We start from the raw sequence: 26,890 nt of genomic DNA on the forward strand, positions 1-26,890 counted from the left end.
CTGTGTACACACTATAGTGGCTCTATCGTGCATCCTGAAAGGGAATAACCCACATGTAAACAGATCATTACACTAATTGTGCTTTCGACCTATTCATTCACCCATTAAACACTAATTAAGCACCTACTGTGTATTGAGCCCCTACTAGGGCACTATGCTAGCAGCTATAACAGAATAATGTTGTTGTCGTTTTTTCCTTAAGGATCTTTGGAAGCCTACAGTTCAGTGTGGCTGGAGCACAGAGCATGAAAATGTGGTAAGAGACAGGAGACTATAAAAACAGAGACAAGGTAAAGCATGAATGGCCCCATATACTTGGCTAAGGCGTTTAGACTCTCTCTTATAGTACCAATAGGGAAGTGTAGAGGGCCTCAAGCAGGGAGTGGCAAAACCAGGTGTGTATTTTGGAAAGCTATTTATGGCAATGCCAGGTTTGGTGAGGTGGAGGAGGGAGAGTGTTCAGCAGTCCTTTTTTTTTTTTTTTTTTTTATGAAGATTAACCCTGAGCTAACATCTACTGCCAATCCGCCTCTCTTTTTGCTGAGGAAGACTGGCCCTGAGCTAACATCCATGCCCATCTTCCTCTACTTTATATGTGGGACACCTACCACAGCATGGCTGGCCAAGCGGTGCCATGTCCGCACCTGGGATCCGAACCGGCAAACCCCAGGCCACCGAAGCGGGAATGTGCGCACTTAACCACTACGCCACCGGGCCGGCCCCTGTTCAGCAGTTCTTACCACAATGAAAACATCTGTAAAGTTGTGATTAGTAGTTGTGCACACCTATTCAAGCTGACTGCTCTTTGCATCTCACCATCTTCGTGTTCTTGGCTGCATACACCTTAGAATGTGGCTGCCTGCTTCTGTTTGTTTCCAACAATCTGTGGTTAGGCTACCTTGCTTCAAAAGCGTACTCAGGATTTCTTTTGAACTCTGTTCATAAATGCACCACTTCCACTTGTCAGACAACATCCGGTAAGGTGACCTTATTTTCATCCATACCCTTCACCTACCTAAAAAATTTCACTTGTGGCAAATTTAGCTATAGCATTTCCTGCCATAGCCCAATAAACGCTGTCACTGCTGGTGTTGACAGCTTAGGAAGGCAATCCAAAAGTCAGACTTCCATTTTCTCAGCTACTCTCATTCTTTAATCACCACTATTAACCACTGGTAACCAGTTATTCTGAAGTATCTTTAAGTGCTTTTTTTGATTGTTGAAAGCAAAATCTAAAGCAGGCTTTTAGCCAGACAACACCTGAGTAGTGTTTGCCAGCCTGATCAGCAGATTCACTTGAAGTCATTAAAAATACAAATTACCAGGTTTCCCAACCTCCAGTCTCTGTAGGTCTGAGGGGGGAGGGTCAAGTCAGGAATCTGTATTTTTAACAAATGCCCTGGGTGAGGTTATAAATTAAGCTGGTTTGGTAAACCCTGATTGAAGCTGTCCTAATGAGTACCTTATAATTAAAGCAGAATTAAGCACATATTTTTCTCTTAAATGCTCTAATGAAACTTAGGCAATCACTTTAAGTAATTGCCACCCATTTAATGTTTACTGAAACAGTTTACAACTAATTCACATGCCATTTTCTAAACGCTTCAGGCTGACTTGGCTTTCCTGCTGTGCATTAAACAGTTTGTTAACTATTAATAAAGAGTGAAGAAAAATCAGAATCTGGAGGTCATTTTAACAGTTGAAGGGGCCACCAAGAAGCACGATTTGTAATTAGCAAAATACATGTGAGTTCCTTGTGGCATTAACCAGAACCTTATGATCAGCGCTTTAAAGCAAGAACAGGCCATGAATAAGCAACCTGCTTCCGAAAATAAGTCACCTTCTCCTTTTGGCCCCTGTCAGTATTTTCCTGTGTATTTTCTAACTATCCTTGCAGGTACCAATGAGTATTTGTGAGGCAGCATTACTGATAAATGAACTCAGGGCAAATATATACGTAAACACAAAATGAAAATTGCTAACATCTATTAAGCAATTACTATTCTTCATACTTAGTCCCCATTCCAAGTTCTTTGCATTTGATTTCTTTTCCATTTAACAATGCTAGGCACCATTATTATCCCCATTTTGTCGATGAGGAAACTGAGTCTAGGAGAAGTTAAGTAACCTGCCCAAGGTCAAACAGTCAGGAAGTGGTAGAGATAGGAACTGAAACCAGGAAGTCTGACTTCAGAGCCTCTGCTTTTAACCACCTGGTGTGCTGACACGGAGAGAATTGTAGGCTTGCACTGTTTGACAAAAGTAGAGGAGCTATGACAAGAAACATAGGAAGAAATGGATCTTCAAAACAAGTCAGGCTTACAAATCAGTATCCAATTCACTACTGAGGGCCTACTGTGTGTTGGGAGATGCAGTCAGTGCTTTAGGAAATATTAATAGAAAGATGAATACGGCATAGTCCCTTCTCACCTTCACTGCTTAATGCAATTGTCAACTCTTTCCTAAAGCCTTCCCTGACTCTGGATAAAATAAATCAATGTCTTCTGTAGGGACACAAAGTACTGTGTGCGTCTCTTAAGCACAGTTATATCACTTTTCACCCTGCATTATAATTAGGTCTTCATATGTCTGCCTCTCCTGCCCTTAGGCTGTAAGTCCACAGCCCATGTTGGGACCAGGGACCATGTCTTAGCTCCTTCTCCAGTACCCAGATTCCCAGTACCTGTGCCTGGACACACTGCTGTCTTGAAACAGATTTTCATTAATCAATGAACAAATAAAACACAGAAAGAGGGACACAGAAGTGAAATAACTTGCTTCGGAGTCACAGCATGCTAGTGGCAATGAAGAGAAAAGAATCATATATCCCAGCCCTAGTCCTACGTTCTATCTAATGGACCACACGCACCGCACTAATCTTCTCTTTTGCTAAAACTGCTTGAATGAACATTTTATCATACAATATGAAACATCTAAAATTTTGTTCACATTTCATCTTTATGCTTCACCCTTCCTGTAACATAGTAAACCCTTAAAGGCAGGGACCATTGCATCTCTCACTTACTATGTCAGACCCTGATAAAGGCATGCACACTGGCAGTCTAATTTTCAGAAGAGCCATCTGACATAGCTTGTTCTAAAACTGAAGGTTTAGAGAGGTCAAGCCACTCACCTGCCCAAGACACACAGCTAGTAAAAGACACAACCGGGACTTACATCTAACTCCAAATCCCACACTAGTAACCACTGTACTAGTTTTGTGCTCTCGAACATCCAAATCCCAGTTTCATCATCTACTAGTTATGTGACCATGGAGAAATTAGGTAACTTCTCTGAGCCTCATTTTTTTCCAGCTTTATTGACATATAATTGACATATTATAACATTGTGTAAGTTCGAGGTGAAAAATGTGATGACTTGATACAAGTATATATTGTGAAATGATTACAACAATAATGTTCAACACCTCCATCACCTGACATAATTACCTTTGTGGTGTGCGTGTGGTGAGAATATTTCATATTTATTCTCTTAGCAACTTTCAAGCATATAATACAATACTAACAATGGTCACCATGCTATCATTAGAGCTCCAGTACATTTTCATTTTATAACTGAAAGTTTGTACCCTTTGACCAACACTTCCCATTTCCCCCGCCCCTCCGCCCCTGACAATCACCACTCTACTCTGTTTCTATGAGTCATGAATCTCATTTTTATCTTCTGTAAGATTAGTGAATGAGAACTCACAGGAATGATATAAAGATTAAATGAGATAATAAATGTAAGTTGTCAGTCACGTAGTAGGTATTCAATAAATATGTATTGATTAGCCCATTGAATAATCAGATTCTGCTCAACAATTCAGCACATTTGACAATCAATTGAGATAAGAAAAGTTCTATTAAATGCTGTGCTGTAAAGACAACTACGTTGAGATTTCTCTCCCAACTAAGTTCCAAGTGCTCCACAAAATTAAAAGTATAAAAGAAAGTAAGATTCCACAGCGAATAGACACACATACAGATTAACATTCTTCTAGGATACCTTTTTACTATCCTTCTGAATAAGTAGAGACTCTAAGGTACAAAGGTAGAAAATTTGTCCAAGGCCGACTCCATATTTGGGGATCTGGAACGGGAATCTGGTCTCATGGTGTACTCATCGAATCACAGCTGCCTTGATTCCACGCTAAGGTGTAGCTCTTTTTCTAAAAGCACTTCCATCCTGAAACAGAGACATTCTACCCTGTAGAAGAGGATTCAGAAGACCTAATTTCAGGTTCAGGCTCTACCACATACCAGCTCTGTGAATCAGGCCAAAGCTTCCTCATCAATGGAATGGGAATGACATTGCTTTCTCACAGGACTGCTATGAAGATTAAATGAGACAATGCATAGGAATGGGTCTAGCATAGAGCCAAGAATATAATAGGCACCCGAGAGAAGTGATGCTACAGTATCTGGAGATCACAAGATGCAGCAAAGCAAAGTGTTGGTGCCCCTTTTCTTCCAAGTCCTTAAATACAGGGAGGGAGAAGGTAAGGGAGGGAAGGAGAGAAAAAAGGAGGGATGGGGGAAGAGGGAGGAGTGGGAAAAGGATGTGGAAGAGGAAGGTGGAGGGAAGAGAAGCAAAGGAGCTGGGATGCTACAGTGCAACAGTCTTGTGACTTTAACCCTGGATTACAATGGTAAACTATGGCCTCTCCTGTTTTATTCTTTCTGCTAACTGTAACAGAAATTGTGATTCCTAATCAAAAAATCAAAATGTGAAATGGGGGGCTGGCCCTGTGGCCTAGTGGTTAAGTTTGGTACAGTCTACTTCAGCAGCCCAGGTTCAGTTCCCCCGCTTGGACCTACACCACTCATTGGTGGCCATGCTGTGGCAGTGACCCCATACAAAACAGAGGAAGACTGACACAGATATTAGCTCAGGGTGAATCTTCCTCAAGAAAACGAGGAAGATTGGCAACAGATATTAGCTCAGGGAAAATCTTCCTCAGCAAAAAAAAAAATGTGAAATGGGATGAGTCACAAATAGATACTTTTCATCCATGTATCCTAGAAGAGTTGTTTTTCAAGAGATGGCCCATGGGAAAGGCGAGAGGAGACAAAAAGCACCTTTACACACGAGCCACAAAGTCATCTGCTAACATTCTGACTGAGCCACAGAGATAAGTGTGAAACACTAACAGGCATATTGCATTGCTATGAAATGAACCTTACAATCGTGCAGATGCCATTTGGGCTAAATTTTATTATAAACAACCAATCTGCTTTTCTTTACTCCCAAAGAAGCATTACATGAATAATCGATCTACTTTCTCCATGCCATCTTAGCATTTATCCCTCCCTTCCTTCTTCTGCTAAATCCTCAGATTTATATCTGTAACGTGCCTCAAGTTCGTGAGAAGCACAACTCAAGGTCACTACCACATTCACGGGAGAGATTAAAACTGAGGCAAATGAGATCTGATGGAAATCACCTTCAAGAGAGAAAAAGATGGGCACAGCCTGGTTTTTATACTTTCCTTTTTGGCAGATTGGTAAACCTCATTTATAATAGAATGTACTGTAAACACCAGAAAAATGATTACTACAAAAAGTGAAAAAGTTTAAGAAAACATGATGGAGTTTGAAAAACAATCTATCTAAAATCTATTTACCAAAATCTACGCTCGGGTAGAGTATATGATGTTTTGCGTCTCCAAATACCCTATTTAGGCCTAACACGACACCATCCTCTTTCTCCATAAGGTTGCACAGTCCCAATCTTCGTGTTACCTATGGGTCACACACTGAAGGCTGGGGCATCATCGCCATTGAAGGTTACCATTGAAATATACGTATCCTGTCTAGAAACAGGTTGCCGAAAATTATGCATTTAAGATAGAGTGCCTACTTTCCAGAATTCCAGGATCCCTAGGGGTAGAGAAACAAACAGCCAGGAGTCAACAATGCAGGTAGGACACTTCAAAGAAAGTGAGCTACAGCCCACCCAGTTAGGTTCAAGACCCACAGGCCCATTTCCACACTTTCCCTTTGCCAAAAACTTTGCTGTTTTATATCTTCTAAAGGAAATTTTCATCAATAAGGAATATCTGTTACCTTCCTACTCTGTGGAAAGAATCAAACAAACATTGTGGTCATAGAGAAAAATCACCAAGTCACAGAAGTTTAGATCTGGAAGGGACCTTAGAAATGATATAGAGATAGGATTTTATAAACAAGAAAACAGAGGTTCAGAGACATTAAGGGAAATGTCCACGTTCAGCAAGATTTTTTTAAAAATTTGTTACTCTTAGCACATTGCTTCTTCTACCACTCAACACACTTTATCAATAACCTGGTCGTTTACAAAGTTTTTAAATATTTCCTTTGCTAAGACTGAAAAAAAATCACCATACTTCCAAGCCCACAAAACTAAATACACAACTCCAAGCTCAAATGTTTGCCTCCTCCCCATATCCACAACAATCAATGTCATTCCTACCTTGAAATTGAAATAAAATAACATCTTACTAAGCTATACTATCTTTTGCAATACAACAAAAGCAGCAAACATCAAATATAGGGAACAAAACTGGGAATGTGTCAGACCTATCATAGTAAGCGTAATTCATGTCCTCAGCACCTGTCTCCTAATGCCCTATTTCCTGTGCCTCGACAACAGGGAGGCTGGTCAGCACCAGTTGGCTGAAGTCACATATTATTCAGCCACTTTTCTGCCTCACAGAGAGCAAAAATGAATCTTTTAACTCCACTAATTCCACAGTTCATTCAAACCCAGAATAAAACTTTTCTTTGGAAATATAAATGGTGTTGACATTATGAACAAATAGATGTGTGAGACGTCCTGCTTCAAAAAAGATGTTATAAGAATAAACATAAGAGCTAGACTAATAAATAAAATTTGCTAAGATTTCTCTAAAGTTGAACCCCAGGAGAACATCTCATCAGAATAGTCAAGAATTTCCAATGGAAAGAACAAGCAAGTAAATTGAAGATGAAGCCAAAGAATGAAATGAAACTGGCTACTCTTCTATGAAGCTGGATGGATGAAAATCATGTCCCAAATGACAATCAAAAGCCCTTTTACAAACTAAGAAACAAAGCACCTGCCCATCCCTCTACCTGAATTATTTCCTGTTGACACTTTTTAACCTGAAGATGGACCCAACGCCAACTGAGGAAACCCATTTTCTGGAATGCAAAACTCACGTTTAGGAAATATTGAATCTTCTTTCCTACACTCTTTACTGTGTAACCAAAGGATGCTCACTTTTACCTGAAAAGCTAGATACTTTTTCTGAAAAGTGTAATACACATTTGACCATATTTGTCTGTTTGATGAGTCAGAAAACTATTGTTTTAAAAGTTGATAAGTGCTACTCTTTAAGCATCACTATAAATTATAAAACACTATCAGCCTTAACAGTTGAACTCAATCCTTCAAAATGCAGTCTTTCACCAAGCTGTGTAGAAACTAAGCCTTTACTGATCTCTGCTCTCTGCCTCCTCCTTTCTCCACCCAAGACTGCCTGAAGAACCTCAATATGAAATTAGCACACCTGTGATTTTCACTCCTTAGCAGCAGACCTTATGTGACTATGCCTTTTGACCACCAAAGTAGGGTATATTACGTTTATATGCATTGTCTGGGATTAAGATGACTCACGAGGCGTTCATTACTAGTGTTCGATTATACTGGAAAGAATAGATAAAATAATAACAATTAACATTTGTGTGGCAGTTCACAGTTCACAAACTGCTTTTAAATACATTACCTCATTTGAGGCTCACAAGTGCCACTGAGATGGAAAAGGGAAAAGGAAACAGAGCCTCATAAGGTCATCATGCTATTAAATAGCAGAAACAGAACTTGAACCCAGTTCTTCAGATTCCAAATACTATGATATTTACACTGTGGCCAAAGAAACTAATGAATGGGTGAATTAAAAAATTTCATTTATATGTGTGTATATATATATATATATAAATACCTATATTTATTTAGATTTATAAATATATATTCATAGATATATATATGGCAAACCAGAAAGGTAGACATAAGGATAAGTAATTAACCTCTACAGAAACAATCACACATGATAAAACAAAGAGTAAGCAGTTTTTAACAATGAGTGTACGATACAATTTCACAGAGAAGTCATATGATGCTACAAGGGCAGCTCCAGTTCTCAGACAAGAATGGGGTCTGTAAGCAAAAGAAGCTCAGAGTATCTACCTGGCGATGCAAAGTCACTCCACGATGCTGACGGTTTACAGCGCAGCGCCTGAGGCAGCATGCCACTGGGCAGGGCACAGTTAATGCAGATTCTTCAAGGACTCTGTCCCACGGCCAAGTCTCTAGCTGAGTTTTACAAGGACCTCTTTGTCTTGTGGCCCCTCACAATACATGGGAAACCTCAGAATGTCTCTTGCCACTGAGTGCGACTAAGCTGAGCCACTTGGTATTACTGGATCTCAAGGGTGGCCAGCTAGTTGAGCCAAGACATATTTCCAATATTTCTCAGACCTGCAAACAACCTATACTTTGTAAGAGCTTGTCTTTTATCTTTAATAAAAGATTAGGGGATATTTTTTCCCAATAATACTTTAAAATCCAGATAATATGAGAAAACAAAGTACTAGCCAATGGAGAATAACTTCTTATTTTCTGTCCTTTATTTCCCATCACCCAGCCAATAATGCAAACTGATATATCTGTTAAATGACAGGTCCACAGGACAGAATACATTCTCCCTTTTAACCTGAGAGACTAGATTTTCAAGTATGCATAATAAGTGGAGAATTACTTAAGATTATCAACTCCAAGGTACGCCAAACACACATAAGTAAGCCACTTTTTTAAATTAAGGAAATACTACGGGGACAGTACATGTAATCAGTAGAAATTATCAAGTCACATTTCATTCTCCCAAATTATAATGATGTTTAAAACATTACAATTTAGTCTAATATATCTAAAAATAACTAATGGCCCCAAAACAGAAAATATATCTAACTCCGAATAAAAATAAACTCAAGCTTTGCCATTTATTCAGACATTTCTCATAACATGGAAATGCTGCATGCTACTAAAAGGTACAAATTGGATTTTTAGGCTCATGGTTCATTGATCATTCCACATGAGATACATCAATTTCTAATTATTCTTATTGAAAAACACAAGTTAATATCTTTCCACATGTACATTTAAATGCATATAAATCCAAAGAGAAAGGAGTAGAAAGATAACCCTGGAGTGGGCTCGAGAGCACAGAGATGGAGGAAGGCTTGATTTTCTGCTCCCTTATTTATTCTGTACTATATTGCCTTTTATTCCATATTGCTTGAACTATGGAAATAACAAAACAAATTTAAAAGATTTGGTTCTAGGCAGGCCTATCAAAGACCCAGAAACACCCACTGAATGATACAATGCCGCAGAAATGGAGGAGAGGGCAGCTGCTGCCATGGACAAGCACACTTCGATTTAAAATAAGAGACATTATTAAGGCTTTTCCAAAGTGAAAAGGCGGGGGGGAGGGGGGGCTACAAACATTTTCTTCTCCAATCAATGCTGAAGAATTCTGAAAAAGAATTCGGTTCTATGATTGACTCCTCTCTTAGGAAAATTTCTTACGTGGATATTAAAAAGGATCTGTACATTCCAAAACAAAGGTAAACCAGTCCAGGGTTGCTGCAAAAACACCTAGGGTTTGCAGCTCCAGGTTCTAACCCGTCCCACAGGATCAAGAGACACTCCCTCTCCATCTCTAAGTATAGAGGCAGAGCAACAGGCCCCTTTCTGTGTGCCAGAGTCTGACGGGAAACGACTTAAACTCTAAACAAAGCAAGAGTATCAGTGGATGGCTGAGGAAGAAGAACCTCAAAGAAAGACAAGTGTGGAGAGAAGAGGAGCTTTTCCCTTTGCCATAGTCCACGGCTGATCCAGAATGTGGTTCTAAATTGTAAGGGGCAGAAGTCCAGCTCAGGAAGGAGTCTTAGATGAAAATATTACCAGACACAATAAAATAGGAGATAAGAATGCTCCAACCTGCAAGAAGGAGGTCCCAGGTGCTAAGCCAAACTGTCAGTCATTCCAAGTTACATTATGATGGCAAAGCTTCAGCTATTACCTCTAAAAAGGATGCCACCTCCATACACCCTCTCATATACCACTAACTATATGGTAAATTGATAGAGACTCTGTAGGGGGAATTGTGACACTGTGTGGCAGAAGCTTTCAGTTCTGCTTATGCTTTGACCCAGCAATTCCACTTTGGAGAATGTATTCTGAGGGAATAACGAAGGGTATGCTCAAGGACTTAACTACAGGGATGTTTGCTAAAGCATTACTTATGGTAACCAAAATGAGGAAGAACTTAACACCCCAAAATGGGGAAATGATGAAATAAATTATGGTATATCTGCACATAGCCATTAAAAACGATACTGGGCTGGTTATAAAACTATATAATAATCTAGGAGAATTTTCATGAGATACTGTTAAGAGAAAAGAGCAGGTAACAAAGATAGTATTTATAGTACGATACCATTTTTGTCAAAAATATATATGTTTAATATGCAAACTTAGGATATACCTAAAACATTAATGGCTATCTATAGATCTTAGATGGTTGTTACATCCTTCATTTTGCTTATCAATATTAATTATATTTTCTTTAATATATATCCACATATTACTTTTGTAATAAGAAAAATATTTTTGAAGTAAAATAGATAACTACTAAGTCTATATCTACAACCGTGATCTTCCTCCACATTAGTCTTTTGCCTCCAATTATCACTCCCTACAGAAGTGAGCTCTCCTCTTCACTTCTGTCATTGAAATTATTTCCCCCAGTCCTCCACACCTAAAAACTTAAAGTCTGAATAAGCACACTTATAACTGCAGCATATCTAAATGCTCAAAATTTTAGAAAAGTAAATAGTCTCAGAAAAGCAATGAGTTGTAAAGAATCTGTTTTATGGAACAGGATTGAATTTGTTGCAAAGGGAAAAACTAAACTGTGTCTTTTTGACTAGTGACTTGTCATGTGTTAAATTAAATATAACTGTAAACATAATATTTGTAACATTTATGCATGTCATTCGTTCTTTCTATCATTGGCTGAAGAAAGCCCACTACTTCTAAGGCAGCAAGTCCTAAAGTTTGACTTCAAAGAGAACATAGAATGAGAAAGAAATCATTTTGGTAAGGAGTAATCTCTGTCTTTAGTCTTTAAATAGGGGGCATGTGTATCTTCCATAATTAATGGCAAAATCTCCCTGGCAAGCAGTTTCCAGATGCTTTACTTACACTATAGCTAATCAGTCTCTGATTCATCATGTGTTCAGGAATGTTCTCCTAACAGGCAGACTTGCTAGCTCACTGCAAAAGAAATATTGCTATCCACTCCACTGCCATAAAAAAAACATTTCAAACATGTTTCATCTCTTTCAGGACCAGTTGTAGACATACATTCTTTCTCTAGACAGGTCCCAACCAATTTATAAACATCCAAACATGAACTTACATCAACCCATGATCTAATGTGATGAGTTTACCAAGGTCTCCAACAACCTGAATCACGTGCCAAGGGAAATACGATGAACAGGCCACTCGAGAGTGAAGACGAGGCCCCTACCTGTCAGGGGAATCTGTCCCACAGCAGCACCACAGCTTCGCAGAGGAAACCTTTCCTAACTGCAGAATTCACTTCTCCCTTGAACTCAGAGAAATCTCACTACCATTTTACTTAGTTTATTTTTCTGAATGTTCCACCTCATTCCCGAAAGAATTTACTCTAGTTACTAACATATTCCCAGTTTTGGAGGGAACACGTAAACTATTTCTGGAAATTTTTGTCAGTTTAAGTTCTTCTTTATATCCACTGGGGAAATGAAGACCCTAACTTTTTCCTTGGAATTTCTTTATCTTGGACTCCAAAAACCGATTGTGTAATAATTACCTCACCCTTCACTGATGTTGTGAAAGCTCACCCTTCCTGCTGGCTCACAGTAAGAGGACAGCTCATACAGTGAAAGCTTTCAACACGAGTGCTCAGACCTTCGGAGTGACAGGGCTATGTCCTGAGTTGTAATGGATGCCCTGAAAGTTCAAAACATATGAGGTGGAAAGAAAAATAGTTACTCCAAATATAAGTACTAACAGAGTTATCTAACTGACCCTGAAGACCCACCATTGAATTGACAGCAGAAGGACTTTTTCATGTGACACCAGAAGTCTAGGGCCTCAGGAGACAGCTCAGCGGAACTCGGAGAACTAGACTGGTCTCCAGACAAGGGGCTGTCAAGGGCGCTGTGTACTGCGTTATACAAAGTCCTCTCTTCCTTTCTGAGTTCTGTGTTGCTGACACTTGTGCTTCTCCTAAGCAAGTGATTCGTTTTTAATTCATGGTCTCTATAAATTGAGTTAGTAATCAAGTTTCATATTTGCCCTGGCTGGTAGAAAACTAAAAAACAAAAGTGAGGACCACAGGACCACGACTACTCGATGATTTATACTTGTTCTTTCTTGACGCCATTTAAGTCTCTTTTTTCTCTTTCATTTCCCCACTCACTCATAATTTATTTTGTATTCTTTTAGTTTATGTAATAACTCTATGTCACCTTGGATCTTTTTGATAACAAGGTACAGTTCAAATAAGTAAATTTAGAAAGTCTAGGCCTTTTGAAAATTATTGGCTCAATTCAATATATGTTCTATACTGTACAGCAGCTTTTGGAAAATCAAGAAGAACCATACCATCATGAATATCACAGCGAAGCATTAACTTGAATAAATAACCAGGAACCTTTCAGATTCCCATGCAACCCAAGTTTAACCATGGTTCCAAGTTCACCTAGCTAAATTATATTTCATAGATCACTGAACAACACTGTATTTTATATCAGAGAAACAGCACAGGAAATTCACATTTTGTTGTTGAGATATGAAAATCTGTAGAAACATTAAAGCCACATCCTCAATTACAGCAAAACTGTATCTAGCCCCTAGGTAGTTCTGGGCAACTACCATCTGAACATAAAGAAAAATGAGCTAAAAGAAAAAAGAGAGAGAATTGTTATCCCATCTTTACCTTCATCTCTTCTCAACTAGTTTGCTGTGATGTGATTATAAATGCAAAATCACATATTTAACTATATGTGCAAAGCACTATATTTTCACCTAATTACACCTAAGTTAGATCATGTTACGGCCATAGTTTCAGGTTTTATAATTAATGAGACCACCACGAATTAGTTGAATAGCAGATAAATTGTTTGTTTTCTTTCTACAGATTTCTCCCTTTGAGTTATGAAAAGATGTCTGCTGTCTTTTAAAATTTGAGGTCTACACCATATCTAACCTGACTCACCTCCAGTCATTCAAGGAGACTGATGTTTCTCATAAAATGGTTATGTTCTTTTGGCATCACATTAATAATAAGTCATTAAATTTAGAGCTTTGATTCAACCTTGACCAAAATTTTTTTGGTGCCTCCACTTCCATGTAAATTAATGTTATTTATTTTTGTAAACTTTGATCTGATTTTTACTACTTTCCACAACCCGAATTTTTGACAATCGGCTACTTGTTTACTTCAAGCATGTCCATTAGCACACGCCAAATAACAGTACCCATCAAGAGGCTTTCAAACACTGCTTGGATTTCACATTTCCTCAAAGATTTTCCCCAGAACGAATATGACCTTGTGAATCCAGGTAAGCCCAACGGTTCAGCTTTGAGTTTCTCTCTCAAATAACACACCCAATCACCAGATTGGTTTGCATAATATGAGAAATCTAACCTCAATTCCATCCTGAGGCGACCTCATAATTTCCCTTGAAATATTGAAGACCCAGATACCCAGTCATATGTGCTAAAGCAATTACAGAAGGGATTTATTTATTAAACATTAATCCCCTTGTCATGCAGAGTACCCAGAAAATCCCTGATGCACTTTTGCACTGAAACTTCACTGGAAACACATTTTTCTAAGTCGCCAAAGACCTTTCCCTGAACAAATCCGATAGGCCTTTCTCAAGTTTTCAATCCCCTTGACCTCCATGCTTCATTTAGCACTGTTGAAATTCTCTCCTCGCATGGTTTCCCTGGATGTTCTCTGTGTTCTTCTACCAGCTCTTTGTCTGATTTGCTGACTGCTCTTTTTGTCTGACTCCACCCCCTTGGCTGGCAACAGCTCCAAAGGTTCGGAACTCAGCCTTCTGCATTTCTCCCTCAGTATTCACCACTCTGAAGCATACACCACACGTATTACCGAACTATCGCCTTGTATAAATGCCTCAAAAATCAATGATTGAGGCTTGACCTCTCAAATTACGATCCCATCTCCAGTTACTAACTGGTCATCTCTGGCTATGATCTTGACTCTAATATCTCAAAAACTGAGCCCATTTTTTTCCCCAGCCGAGCAGACTTCCCCAATACTCCACACTAAACCCTCATTAGTTATACCTAGATTACAAAATAGCCCCCTAACACTCTCCCCACCTCTAGTTCTACCACTGCAATCCATCGTACATATCGCTGCCTAAATAATCACCATATTTATCATTTTCAGCACATTGCATGTATATTCAAGAATCCATGGCATCTTCCTTTAGACAACAAATAGACAGACAACAAGTCAACAATCAAATTCATCACAAATTATCCATGGCCATGGACATTCCATCTTGACCAAGCCAGTATGCACAGGAACCACCATACATGACTTGCTTATTATAATTTCCAAACCTGTGTCCCCGCACACACCTTTGTTCCCACTCCAAATGCCATCCTCACATCTATTTGACAATTTATGTCTCTCTCTTCTTTCATTATCCAGTTCAAAATTCAGCTCCTTCGTCAGCTGGCTCCATATCTTTAGCACCACTCCCTGAATCACTCAATACTTAGATTTTCAATTTACACTGGTTTTTTTTTCACTTATTGATATGTTACTTGGCAAGTGCTCTCAACTTGCATCATAAGTACACGTTATTTTTATCCCTGCTAGACTGTAAAACTCCTTAGAAGCAGGGAATCTCCCTTATTTATAATAACATTTTAGTTCTTATATAAAAATATTTAGAACATTTTGGTCCTCTCTACAGTACAGTACCAACAGGTATCCACTAACTAGTTAGTAATTAACAAAGTAGTTGTCATGACTGGCCAACGTCATAATCCTAAACCCAAATCCTATAACCATAAAAAACACTACACATTCGATGTACATTTCAACCAATAGTCAAAAGAGATGCAATTTCTTTCAATAACAAGTTCTTAAATATTCCATTATGGACACTTCCCCTCTTCAAATGAGCTTTATTTCCTTTCTCATGTTTTCCTCTGTAGCTTGTCCACCTGCTGGAAGGAAAAGGAAGACTTTCTTCGCTAATCTAATTACTTGCTCCTGCCTGTATTGGAATCCTGGCTCCCCTACCTAATTCGCCCAGTTCTACGCCCAAAGGCATAAGAAAGCACATTCCCAAGGTCAGCCTAGGCTTCTGCTTAAGTCTCTAAAATCTAAAACCTAGAATGTATTTCCACTAGTCCCTCTAAAAGTCAAGAAGCAGCCTGCATTCAACTGAAAGATACAGAGGTCATACATACTTAGAAGCCAGTTATACAAAAGAGAGAAAAAGAGAATTAGAATTGACTTTCTCTTACTTACAGGATAGAGTGAGGAAAAAAAGCAGGGCACTCTGAACAGCATTTCCATGGAGATTTTTTTAATTGGTTAAACAACCAAACTACACAAGAGTCTTGAGTGAGGATACTGGCCTGATGGCTCAAGATGCCCTTGAAAGCTCCTCTAGAGGCCCTACCCTGCATTTGGTCTCAGACTCCTTGTCTTCAAGCCAAACCATCAAGAGCTGTACGGACTCACTGTCTCCATCAGAAAGCAAAGCCTCTGGCATTTTCAGCAACTCTCCCCGAAATAAAAGCATTTAGAAAACATAGGTTTGAGCTGATGTATCCCAGATCTTCCACTCATGGCTTTCAAGTAGGGTACCACGCAAGACACAATCATTTCGAATAAGACGTCATTCTGAATGCTGCTTCTTTCTGGCACAGTTCACTAGACTATCAGAACCAAAAGATATTAATATGCAATTGGTAAGCATTAAAAGTCAGATGGATATGGACAGTTGCTAAATGTACTTTGGTAGATAATTAAAAGATGTCACGGCAACACATAGGTCCTGGGAATTTTCATCACCATTAGTAATAGACAACATGAAGTCTTAATAAAAGTTTGACTTGAGGTAAACAAGATGCTTCAGACATTTATACAAACTGACTCTTGGTGAAATTTAGTAAATAGAAAACACTTCATTTTGACCCATAGTTCAGAGTAGGATTCAGGGGAAAAAAAATTTTGTTTATTTCTTTTGTGTTACAGTGATCACTGGACTGCAACCAAAACTACCAAAACCAAAATTTTTAATTTTGAACTTTCATAAAGAAACCAAGATAAATACAGCATCAGCAAAATTTTTTGAGCAATGGGGGAAAAGCACCAGCACAACAACACAAGATGCATGTGATGAAAGCAAACTTCAGCCTTAAAACACAAAGGCCACACTATGTTGAAGACATGAAGACAATCACTGCCAAGGGCATAAGCATGAAAGGTCAAATGCCCATTGTACTAGTCATGGAAATATGATCCCTTAAGTGAAAAACTGAATGACACTTCAAAGCCCATAAACCCAGGGCAAGTCTACTGCTTCTTCAGGAAGAATGGCTGACATTATCAGAACGTATGCAGACCACAACTTACGCCTTTCCCACCATTTGGGAAAGTATTCCCACCAATACTTTCCGTGATTAAAGAGTGTAAAAGGTTATTTTTATCAAGTTTTCTAAAAATGCGCAATTGTACCTCCTTTCATTTGGTTTTAATTTTTATAGTTTGAATGTCTACTTCCTTCCAATTGGATCTTTCTTTCTGTTACTTTCTGAGTGAGTTGTAGCATGGCTTTGTAAAATGTCTACTGGTAACTTGCTGTAATGTGTCCTGGTAACTTGCCTGGAATACTACCACTCATCCTTTGAGGACAGAGACATCTCATTTGAGGACTGTAATCAATCCAGGCAATCTGCCAACACACCACCCAGGGTAAGAGCAGGAACTCTGGCGTCAGACAAACCCAGCTCAAATCCTGGCTCTGCCATTTACTAAAGGCGTGACCTCGAGAAGTTACTGTTACTTAACCTCACTGAGAGCCAACTTAAAAACAGAGGCCATGATAATAATAAAAATAGTAATACTTACCTCACAGTGTTCTTATGCAGATTCAAAGAGAGAAGGAACAGAATGTGCATCATGGTCCCTGGCAAATAATAAATCCTGCCTAACATTAAGGCATAAACAATATATGTTAGAGCACCATTTCTACCATTTACTCACAACCTTAGACTTTCTACTTCATAAAATGGAAATAAAAATACGAACTGCACAATACTGTTATAAAGATCAATGGAGACAATGTTGGTGAAAATATAGCTTAATGGTATAGCTATACACAAATGTAAGGTGATGTTATTCTGTCCAACTTAATAAGTTGAGTGTTTTCTGAATGTCATAACCAAAGACAACATATAATGTTTGATCTGACTTTGCACAGTTACAGAAACTGCTGGTGACAATTCCAGTTTGGTTGGGTATTTCTGTATTTCAACACAGCACAAGAAGAGACACATGCTAAGGGAAATATACAAGTCTCCAAAGCAAATGATTCTCGTCAATACAGTAAAAGCATCTACCAGCTGGTAAGTAGGAAAGCACCATTCCTTACATCCATTGCTTTTCAGTGTTTGATCCTCTGGCTGCTTGCAAGACAATCCACACGGAGTGCTTATATAAAACAGTCCTGAGCAACACCCTGACTTAGTCACAATCTCTGGGAGCAAGGCCAACCACCTGAATTTTTAACAAGACCTCCAAGTGATTCTGATGTCCACTCAAGTTTGAGAAGTGCTGCTTCAAAGTTTTGTTATGAAAAATCAGAATAAACATAGCTATCACTTGTCACTATGGAAAACTGTTTACCAGAAAACGAAGGAGAAAACAGATTTTACCACAAAATTTTAATCTAAGTCCAAATTTTGAAATGGACAGGTAGACAAAGTGCAATAAAAATCAAGATTTAATTTTTCTTTGAATAATACTTTTCAACCGCATCTCATAGAGTAATAGAAGAATTGTTTTACAACGGGCCATTACTGAGCAGTCAGGTTTCTCTAGCGCTCCACACATTGACTTTGCCTCCCTTAACACCTGCCACTTGGCCGGTGGCCGCCACGCAAGCCAGAGTTGAAAATCAGTTTACGTCCAAGTTCCAAGGCTCCGTCAAGTCCCAGCCTTCACTGAACTCACCTGAAACACCGCCACCCATCTTGTGAGGCTAGAGACGTCCAATCAGAGGACCGCAATCCACACAGGCAATCTGCCTTCACTCCCCAGGTGAGCCTGTGGGGGTATCCCCACACAGAACACTGCTGACAGCCACACTTAACACCAGTTCTTTCAACCCAAAAGGTTACCAGGAGCCAGGGTAGGTTCACAAAGAATGGGTTATGCCAAGAAAGCCTCATTTCCTTTTCTCATTAAATGACTGCATCATTTATCTTAAGTTAAGCAAAATATCTAACCCGATCCCATAACTAACTTAGTGGGACTCTATGTCAAGTGCTTGAGGCAGTGCTTAAGTCTTGGGCCCATCGTGGAGCACAGAGAATGACATGTATGTGTCACACTAAAGTATACAAAGGAGGCTACTTGATACCTGGGTCCACTGAGGCCCTGCCTGGCTACCCAAGAGCTGCAGAGATCCATTTCATAGCACATCTGTAATCCACAGCTGCAGGACACCAGTGGGGAAGTGCACACTACAGAATATTTCTCTGTGATTAAACACTAGCCTAATCAGATTCCCCATTGAGGGCACCAGTCTGAGAGCTCTCAGTGAGAGAAGTAGCTTGGCAGGTAGTTACCCCAAGTGACTAAAGCAGGAAACACCAGAAAACCAGAGGTGACTGGAGGACAAATGTAAAACTGGAAACAAGAAACAAAACCCAAAGTATAAGAATACAGAAATATACACGATAAGAATGGAGAGCAAAAGCACTGGTGGGAACAAAGGAGTTCCTAAGACAAGGAAGCACGAGAGAGTCCTCAGCCTGGTTTAGATGCAAAGGTTCAGAAGGGTGTAAACACAAAGAGAGTTGACTGAAGAATCAAGACCAGCTGGGAAAAGAAATGCACTGTTCTATCCGACATCGTTAGCAATGACTTGGAAGAAGAGAGATAAAGAGAGTATAGCTTATAAAAACATCAAATCACCCGAAGCTGAGAGATGTTACAATTCCTTCTTATTTTCGAGGGCTGTTATGTGGAAAAAGTAAAAAGGATTAAGTGTATTATCAAGGGCACAGCTAAGACCAAAGGGTCAAAATCACAAGAAGGCTGACTTTGATGCAATGTAATGAAAGGCATTCTAGCGATTAAAACTGTCCACAAATGGAACAGACCACAGTGCAAGCAACCAGCTCTCTGGCCCTAGAAGCATGAATTATGATCAGTCAGAAAAATTGTAGCAAGGACTTCTGCTTTGGTGAGAAATAGACTAGCTGGCCCTTAAATTTCTTTTGTGCTCAAATTCTATGAAAACTACTTCTGGTAGAAACCAAGTCCTTCTACCATTAAAGGAGTAGTAATGAATTTGGCAACAAGTATAACATCTAAAACGATCCCAGTCTAAATTACAAGTAGAAGCCCTTTATTTCCATTCTGGGAAATACAACTGATAGAGGCTTATTTTTACCTATGACATCATCCAACTACTAGCATTACCCTTATCACAGTGGGTTAAGTTTCCAACAGAAGTTTATAGACTTTACAAGTCAAGACAAAGACAAAAAATGACTTTATTCCTGAAAGCTGACTACTGAGAAAATTCTAAAAAGATCGTTCACTCTCCTCATTTAGCAGATAGAAGCAAAAGGAGGGGGGGATCTGCAGCAAGAGCACTATAAAAAGCTCACTTGGGTCTGAAAGGATGACACCGTGGACCAGCCTGGGATCAACTTACACTGAACTCTGCACGGAAGTTCCCTAGGACCTGGAACGCATGCAAAACCAGTGGAAATTTTGTAGAAGAAAAGTAATCAAAGTTTCACACCTGATCTGATTTCTATAAATAGCAATATATTCTTAATGGGTACAATTTGGTGATCTACAGCCGTGAATCTTAGGGAAAGAAAGTGGGGATCATATAGCAATAACGTTGACTCAAAAGCCACTCCCCCAACAGCCTAACATTTCCTTCCCCGGAAATTAGGGGAATGAGGCTATGGACTTGCAGGTATGATGCAAGAGTGGCCTTCACACCTGATCCTGCCAAGATTCTGCTGGCTTCCTGCCCACAAAGGCCAAGACATTCAAAGCAACTGAGGCAGAACCAGTTCAGCCCTATGTGACTCTGATGGCAAGAAAGAGAAGCTCCCTCTGTGATTCAAATGTCAGGACTGCATACATTTCAGCAACTGCAGACATTCTGCACTTAGACTGTCCTCTTGACCCAGGAGGCATCGCCATAAAAGAGTACAAGAAGATCAAAGAGGGGAATAGGGTTTTCATTAAAAGGCTTCCTAAAACAATGAAAGAGAAATGAGGATCAGGAGAGGAGGGAGAGAGAGGATGAAGGTTATAATGATGTTAACGAAATATAAAACAAATCAGCAAAGCCATCGTCATTATTTGTTGCTGCACTGAGGCAGATAAACAGTTTTAGGTTGTCATAAAAGACAAAAAGTGACATTTTTGGAAATACATGACAGGACATTTGGTAGGCATTTTCATAACAAAATTTTGTTCATCAGATTTACAAGCCAAATCTATTCGTCAGACCTCGGCTTTAGAGGTAATGGTCTCTTTTTCTTGGCATATTTGAAAAATCCAGTCACTAGTCACAGGTGTTTCACTTATTAACACCAATCAACGAGGTTCTAGTCCAGTTAAAATCAGCTTTAGGGCTGCCCTTTTTCTAACTCAGCTACCGGTCCACTGGCCAAACACTATAATGCACTGGCAAAAATGGGTTATTTTTTGGCTTTCCACAGAGCCCACTTGCACTTGATCAAGCCATGCATTTTTCTTTCCTAAGAACTCAGAATATTTTTCCATTCCTTTTCTGTTCAAATCCCAAACCAAACTTCTCAAGGTTTTTTCAAGGGTTTATTAAAAAGCTGCTCTTTTTCAGAACTTGTACCAGTGAACAAGACTGAGGTCATGAAATAATAAATATAAGAATGAAATAACAAGCATCATGCAGCCATCTCATTCAGAAAATTAAGGGGAAGCAAAAAAAGAGAGCAAATAAGGCAAACGCCCCTTGCCATCAGTCACAGACGTTGTGTATTGTTCAAGACAAATCAACAGTTTACATTTCACTGGCAATACTAAGATATTGTTAATTGATTGTCAATTCCAAGAGGACACATGATATTTAATGTGGCATTATAATCCCTCAAGTATTTTTGAAAGAGAATCTGCTGATCAATTAACCCACTGTAGCATTAGATTAATGTAAACACTTAATATAATACATATTTCACATCAAAGCAGGCATTTCCATAACACATTACATCTAAAAATTCATTAAACATTTGTTACCATTTCTCAGATCGAGGTATTAAATTCTAATCAAGTGAAAGTGAAGATCATACCAAGTCCATTTTATTAAAAAAAAAAAGAAATTTTCATAGAGCCAGGAAATGTAAACCGGAAGAGACTTCAGAGGTCACCTAGGGTCCAAGCCCCTTGTTTCACAAAGGAGGAAACTGGAGCTCAGATTGGTTATCCAAGTTGCAGAAGGTCATAAAACCTCTTGCTGCAGGTCTGGCACCAGATCCATGCCTCCTGACTCCTAGCCTAGTGCTCTTTGTTCTACATTATGTTCCCTCTCCAAATCAATGTCTAGCACACTCTTCCTTCAGCCTTGTATTAAATATGAAGTTAGACTCCGACACGACTCTGCACGCCTTAAGTAGAGCCCTGAAGTGTGACTCCAAGCCCACGGCAGGATCTGCAGTGCCAAATACAAGCGCCAGTGTCTGCTCTGGAGTTAGCATCTACTGCCCAACTCCAAACCAAGCACAACGCATTCAAGCGGTCATCAGAAAGGAAAATGTGGGGTGGGAGATGTACTCCTTTAGATTCCTGCTCTGCCTGGAAAGCTGTTAACTCTCACTTATTTAAGTATTCAGCAGCCCCCAAAAAAGTATCAAGTTTATGTGAATTTTTTCCTTTTTATTTCTTTGCAGTGACCACTTCTCTGTAGAAGACACTGTCTAATATAAAAAGGGGACAACATAATAACTTCACATAGACTTCTTACATGTGCATTTTCAGATAATATCTTTTTATTTAGAGGGAAAATAAATTTTAAAAATAAACCTTGACCTAAACCTCACAACTCATATAAAAATAAACTCAAAATAGATAATAGATTTAAATAAAATTTTTAAAATTTTAGATGACAGCAAAGGGAAAAATCTTTAGGACTAAGGCTCAGTGAGGAATTTTTAGACATGACATAAAAAGTATGATCCATAGAAGAAAAAATTTATCGATAAATTGGGCTTCATCAAAACTTGAAACTTTTACTCTATGAAAGGTCTTGTTAAAAGAATAAAAAGAGGGGCCGGCCCTGTGGCTAAGTGGTTAAGTTCACGCGCTCCGCTGCAGGCGGCCCAGTGTTTTGTCAGTTTGAATCCTGGGCGCCGACATAGCACTGCTCATCAAACCACGCTGAGGCAGCGTCCCACATGCCACAACTAGAAGGACCCACAACGAAGAATATACAACTATGTACCAGCGGGGGGGGGGGGGGGGTTTGGGGAGAAAAAGGAAAGTAAAATCTTTTTTTAAAAAAAAGAAAAAAGACAAGCTATAGGCTGGGAGAAAATATTTGCAAATAACGTATCTGAGAAAGGACTCATACTTAAATATATACAGGACTCTCAAAAGTAAAAAAATAAACAATCCAATTAGAAAATAGGCCAAAGATACACACAAAGAGACATTTCACCAAAGAGGATATACAGGTGGCAAAGAAGAACATGAAGAGATATTCAACGCCATTAGCATTAGGGAAATGCAAGTTGGAACCAGAACAAGATTATCAGTACACACCTATTAGAACAGCTAAAATAAAAAATAGTGACACCACAAACGCTGGTGAGAATGCAGAGAAACTGGATCGCTCATACGTTGCTGGTGGGAAAGTTAAATGGTGCAACCACTCTGACAATTAGTTGGACAGTTTCTTAAAAAACTAAACATCTCTCTACCAAATAGCCCACCAATCGCACTCCTGGGCATTTATCTCAGAGAAATGAAATTATGTCCATTCAAAAGCCTGTACACAATTGTTCATAGCAGCTTTATTTCTAATAAACTGAAACAGGAAACAACCAAAATGTCTCTTAGTTGGTAAACAGTTAAACTATGGTACATCCATACCATAGATTTCTACTCAGCAATAGAAAATGTACTATTTGCAACAACTTGGATGGATCTCAAGGACATTATACTGATTGAAAAAAAGCCAATCTAAAATGTTCGCATGCTATGTGATTCATTTATGTAACATTTATGAAATAACAAAATTATAAAGATGAAAAACAAATTAGTAGGTGCCAAGGGTTAGAGATGGTGAAAGAAGAGGGTGTAACTATAAACAGCCCTAGGAAGGGCTTTGTGGTGAAAGAGTTACTCTGTATCCTGATTGTGGTGGTGGTGACACAAACCTATACAGGGGTGATAAAATGACATGGAACTACACATACACATTGTACCACTGTCAGTTTCCTGGTTTGGATATCACACTATAATTAGATAAGATGTAACCATTGTGGAAAATGAGATGAAGGGTACACGCAACCCCTCTGTACTATCTCTTGCAACTTCCTGTAAATCTATAACTTTTTTCAAAATAAAAAGTTTAAAAAAGAAACCATATTCCAGTTTGCACTGCTGCAGGGTTATTCCAGACTGGCTGTCACATTCTGTGCCCTTGGAAAGGTCCCCTATCTGCACTTAGAACTCACTTGTTCATTAATTGCCTTGGAAAGTTTAGTTCCATCACGTATGCTTTCACTTTGCCTTGTAGTGTCTCTCGGTTTCAGGAGAGTTTGGCAGCCACGTCATCAGGGATTTCACCCTCAACCTCATTTAGAAGCATGGCTTCAGAAAGAAGAAAAATCTTTCCACTCTTCTAAAGTTCTATTATTGGTGGAAGATGGTTACAGTTGTGGTAAATTCAAGTTATTAAGTAAGAATTAGGAAGCTGCAGCCCAATATACGAAGGAAATGTGGTATGGTAGAGAACACACTTGCTTGAGTGCTAGAGATCTAAGTTAATTCTTTGGGTCACCTTGGCCAAGTCCCTCTTCCTTAGTTGTCCTAAATATTAAATGTGGAGGTTTAACTTGGTAATTTGTGATGTGTTGGCCTGCTGTACATTACTACTACTCTCAGAGCACTATCGGAGAAAGAAGAACTAAATTTCCTAGAAAAATCTCACTACCTTGGAACTTTGAAAGGCAGAAAACCAGTTCTAGAAAGTATTCTACATTTACTCATCACCCCTTGTCACCATTATTTTAAGGAAAATTATGACTGCCAGTTTGAACAAGTCCCAAATGAAAGGGAAACTTTTCAGGAAGTATTGTAGAAAGAAAGTGACATTTCCAAGGCACCAAGCCAACTATATCTCCAGTTTACATGACCCTTTGCTCAAGACAAAATTGTTCTTTGGGAGAAAAAAAATGATGTTCTGTTATTTGGACTTATCGTCCCTATTCATTTGATTCATTCATATATTCACTCTGGTGACAGCTCGGGGCGACTCAGAAAAGGGTTGTACTGCCACTGGCAACAATTAAAGTAAAAAAGTTTCCTGTGCCTGCATCCTTTGGGGCCACTCCTGCTGTTGCAGTGAAAGAATTTAAAAGAATTTTTTTTCAATCAAGGAAGGAAGCAAAAAGATCCTAGGCCTGTGAATGAGCTGAGGACATTTCTCCAAAGGAATCAATGAAAGACAATAGAGTCATTTGGCCCTAAGGGACAGTTTGGATTAAAAAACACGATCTCCAGCAACCTACTTCGGAGTTTTTATCTTCATTTACTTCCTCTCTATTTTTATCGGAAAAAACCTCTTTTCCAGCAACTTTTTTTTTTTTACTGATTAGTTTATCTGGTTTCATATAACCTAAACTAATTTAGACTAGGAGAATATGAGAGCCGATACTCTGGGTTCTCTTCAGATCACATAAATCTTTCGCCTTTATTAAAGAATAAAGAGCTGGAAGAAAATTTATAGATGACCTACACCAACCCCTCATTTCACAGCTCAGTATATGGGAGCCCAAGAACATTCAATGAAGTGCCCAATGTCAAAAAGCAGGTAAATGGCACAGCCGGACCAGAATGCCATCTCTGAGCACCAGCTCAGTACTCTCTCTGCTCCACCACAGGGCCACCCTCATACCTTTCGGGTTGGAAGAAAAATTCTACAGAGTTGGATAATTAGCACCTCAATCTCCTCCAAAGATACTAACTGCATGTGGAAACTTAAATTCTGACACCTAAATTGCTAAGGAATATTCTATTTGGTGACCCCCAATCCTTGTCAAACTGTTTCCTCTAATTTTTGATGTGTAGTTCTAACTGAATGGATTCAACACAGTTTATCCCATTTTTAATGGGCAATCTTACACAGTGCATATTTATTGAAAGCTTCATATGCCAATCACTAGGCTAAGCACTTTATATTGATTATCTCATTTAATCATCTCAACAACTCTATGAGTTAGGTAGTATTATCCCCACTTTTCAGATGAGGAAACTGAGACTTAGAGAAGGTAGTAAACTGGTTCAAATCCACACATGTAATCCAAGTCATCCAAGCCTCAACTAATATGCTTCTGGGAACTACAGGCTTCTTAATCACTTAGTTATTCTTTCAAAACTTTATGCCAATTTTTCCTCTATTAATATATACAGTGAGAATTCTCAATCCAATATTCAGCTTAAGGAGCAAGTGGACTTCAGGCAAAAGTACACTACTATTGATAATTGAAACAATGTGTGTTACCTCGCCAGGAAACCTGTCAAGAACAAAGTGACAAAATCGAGCCTTTTGGACTTTTAACCAGCTTTCTACTCTATGGACTGAAACCAATTATGAACTAAACTCATGAGTTCAGTAGAGACTCTGTCATTTGGTACTTGTCCCACTGCAAGAATTTGGCTGGGCGAGAATGGTGTCCTCCTAAGTAAGCTAGCTGTCTCGTGCTGTTTTCTGCACCTCCCCCCATCATTTTTAAGAACTTAAAACCACTTGTATATGAACTGGTGCATCATAATCTGCAATGGAGAAGAGCGGTATAAGTATCTTATTTGATCCACTATGTGTGTGTGTGTGTGTGTGTGTATATATATATATATATATGTAAGAGCAGACTAATGTAGTGAGCAAACCATTTACCAGCTGTGTCACTTTGGACAGTTATTCACCTCTCCATATTTCTTTATCTACAAGATGGAGTCAATAATTACATCTCCTTCATGGTTTGTTACAAGGATTAAATGAGCTACTACTTATCAAGCACTCAGAAAAATGCTCAGTGAACATCATCTATTCTTATTCTGGTGATGGTAGAAGTGGTGGTTATTACTACTAGACTAATCACAAAACAGGAGTGACTTCACTTACATAATTGATCATGGTATTGAAGGACTGTCAAAAAGAACAGTCCTGTATTAACTATTCTAAACTAAAATCATTACTTTTGGCTGCATTCTCTAAAATTAAACTTGTCCATATCAATCCTT

The 26,890-nt window shown here is 38.9% G+C and overlaps 1 protein-coding gene across 13 annotated transcripts in view; it reads right to left on the minus strand.

Annotated features, from left to right (window-relative positions):
- SLC4A4 (solute carrier family 4 member 4) overlaps positions 1–26,890 on the minus strand; it is a 396,172-nt gene that overhangs the window by 210,929 nt on the left and 158,353 nt on the right. Inside the window, exon 1 of one of the 13 annotated variants that reach the window (XM_070614696.1) lies at positions 8,209–8,409. The exons of 10 other annotated variants lie outside the window; for them this stretch is intronic. In XM_070614696.1, coding sequence (XP_070470797.1) covers positions 8,209–8,269 — 61 coding nt within the window. In that variant the 5' untranslated portion in view covers positions 8,270–8,409. Of the gene's footprint in view, positions 1–8,208; positions 8,410–26,890 lie in introns of those variants that run through there. 2 more of the 13 variants (XM_070614695.1, XM_070614697.1) reach the window with 2 other exon arrangements.

This window comes from Equus przewalskii, chromosome 3, assembly GCF_037783145.1.
Source record: "Equus przewalskii isolate Varuska chromosome 3, EquPr2, whole genome shotgun sequence".
Lineage (NCBI taxonomy): Eukaryota > Metazoa > Chordata > Mammalia > Perissodactyla > Equidae > Equus > Equus przewalskii.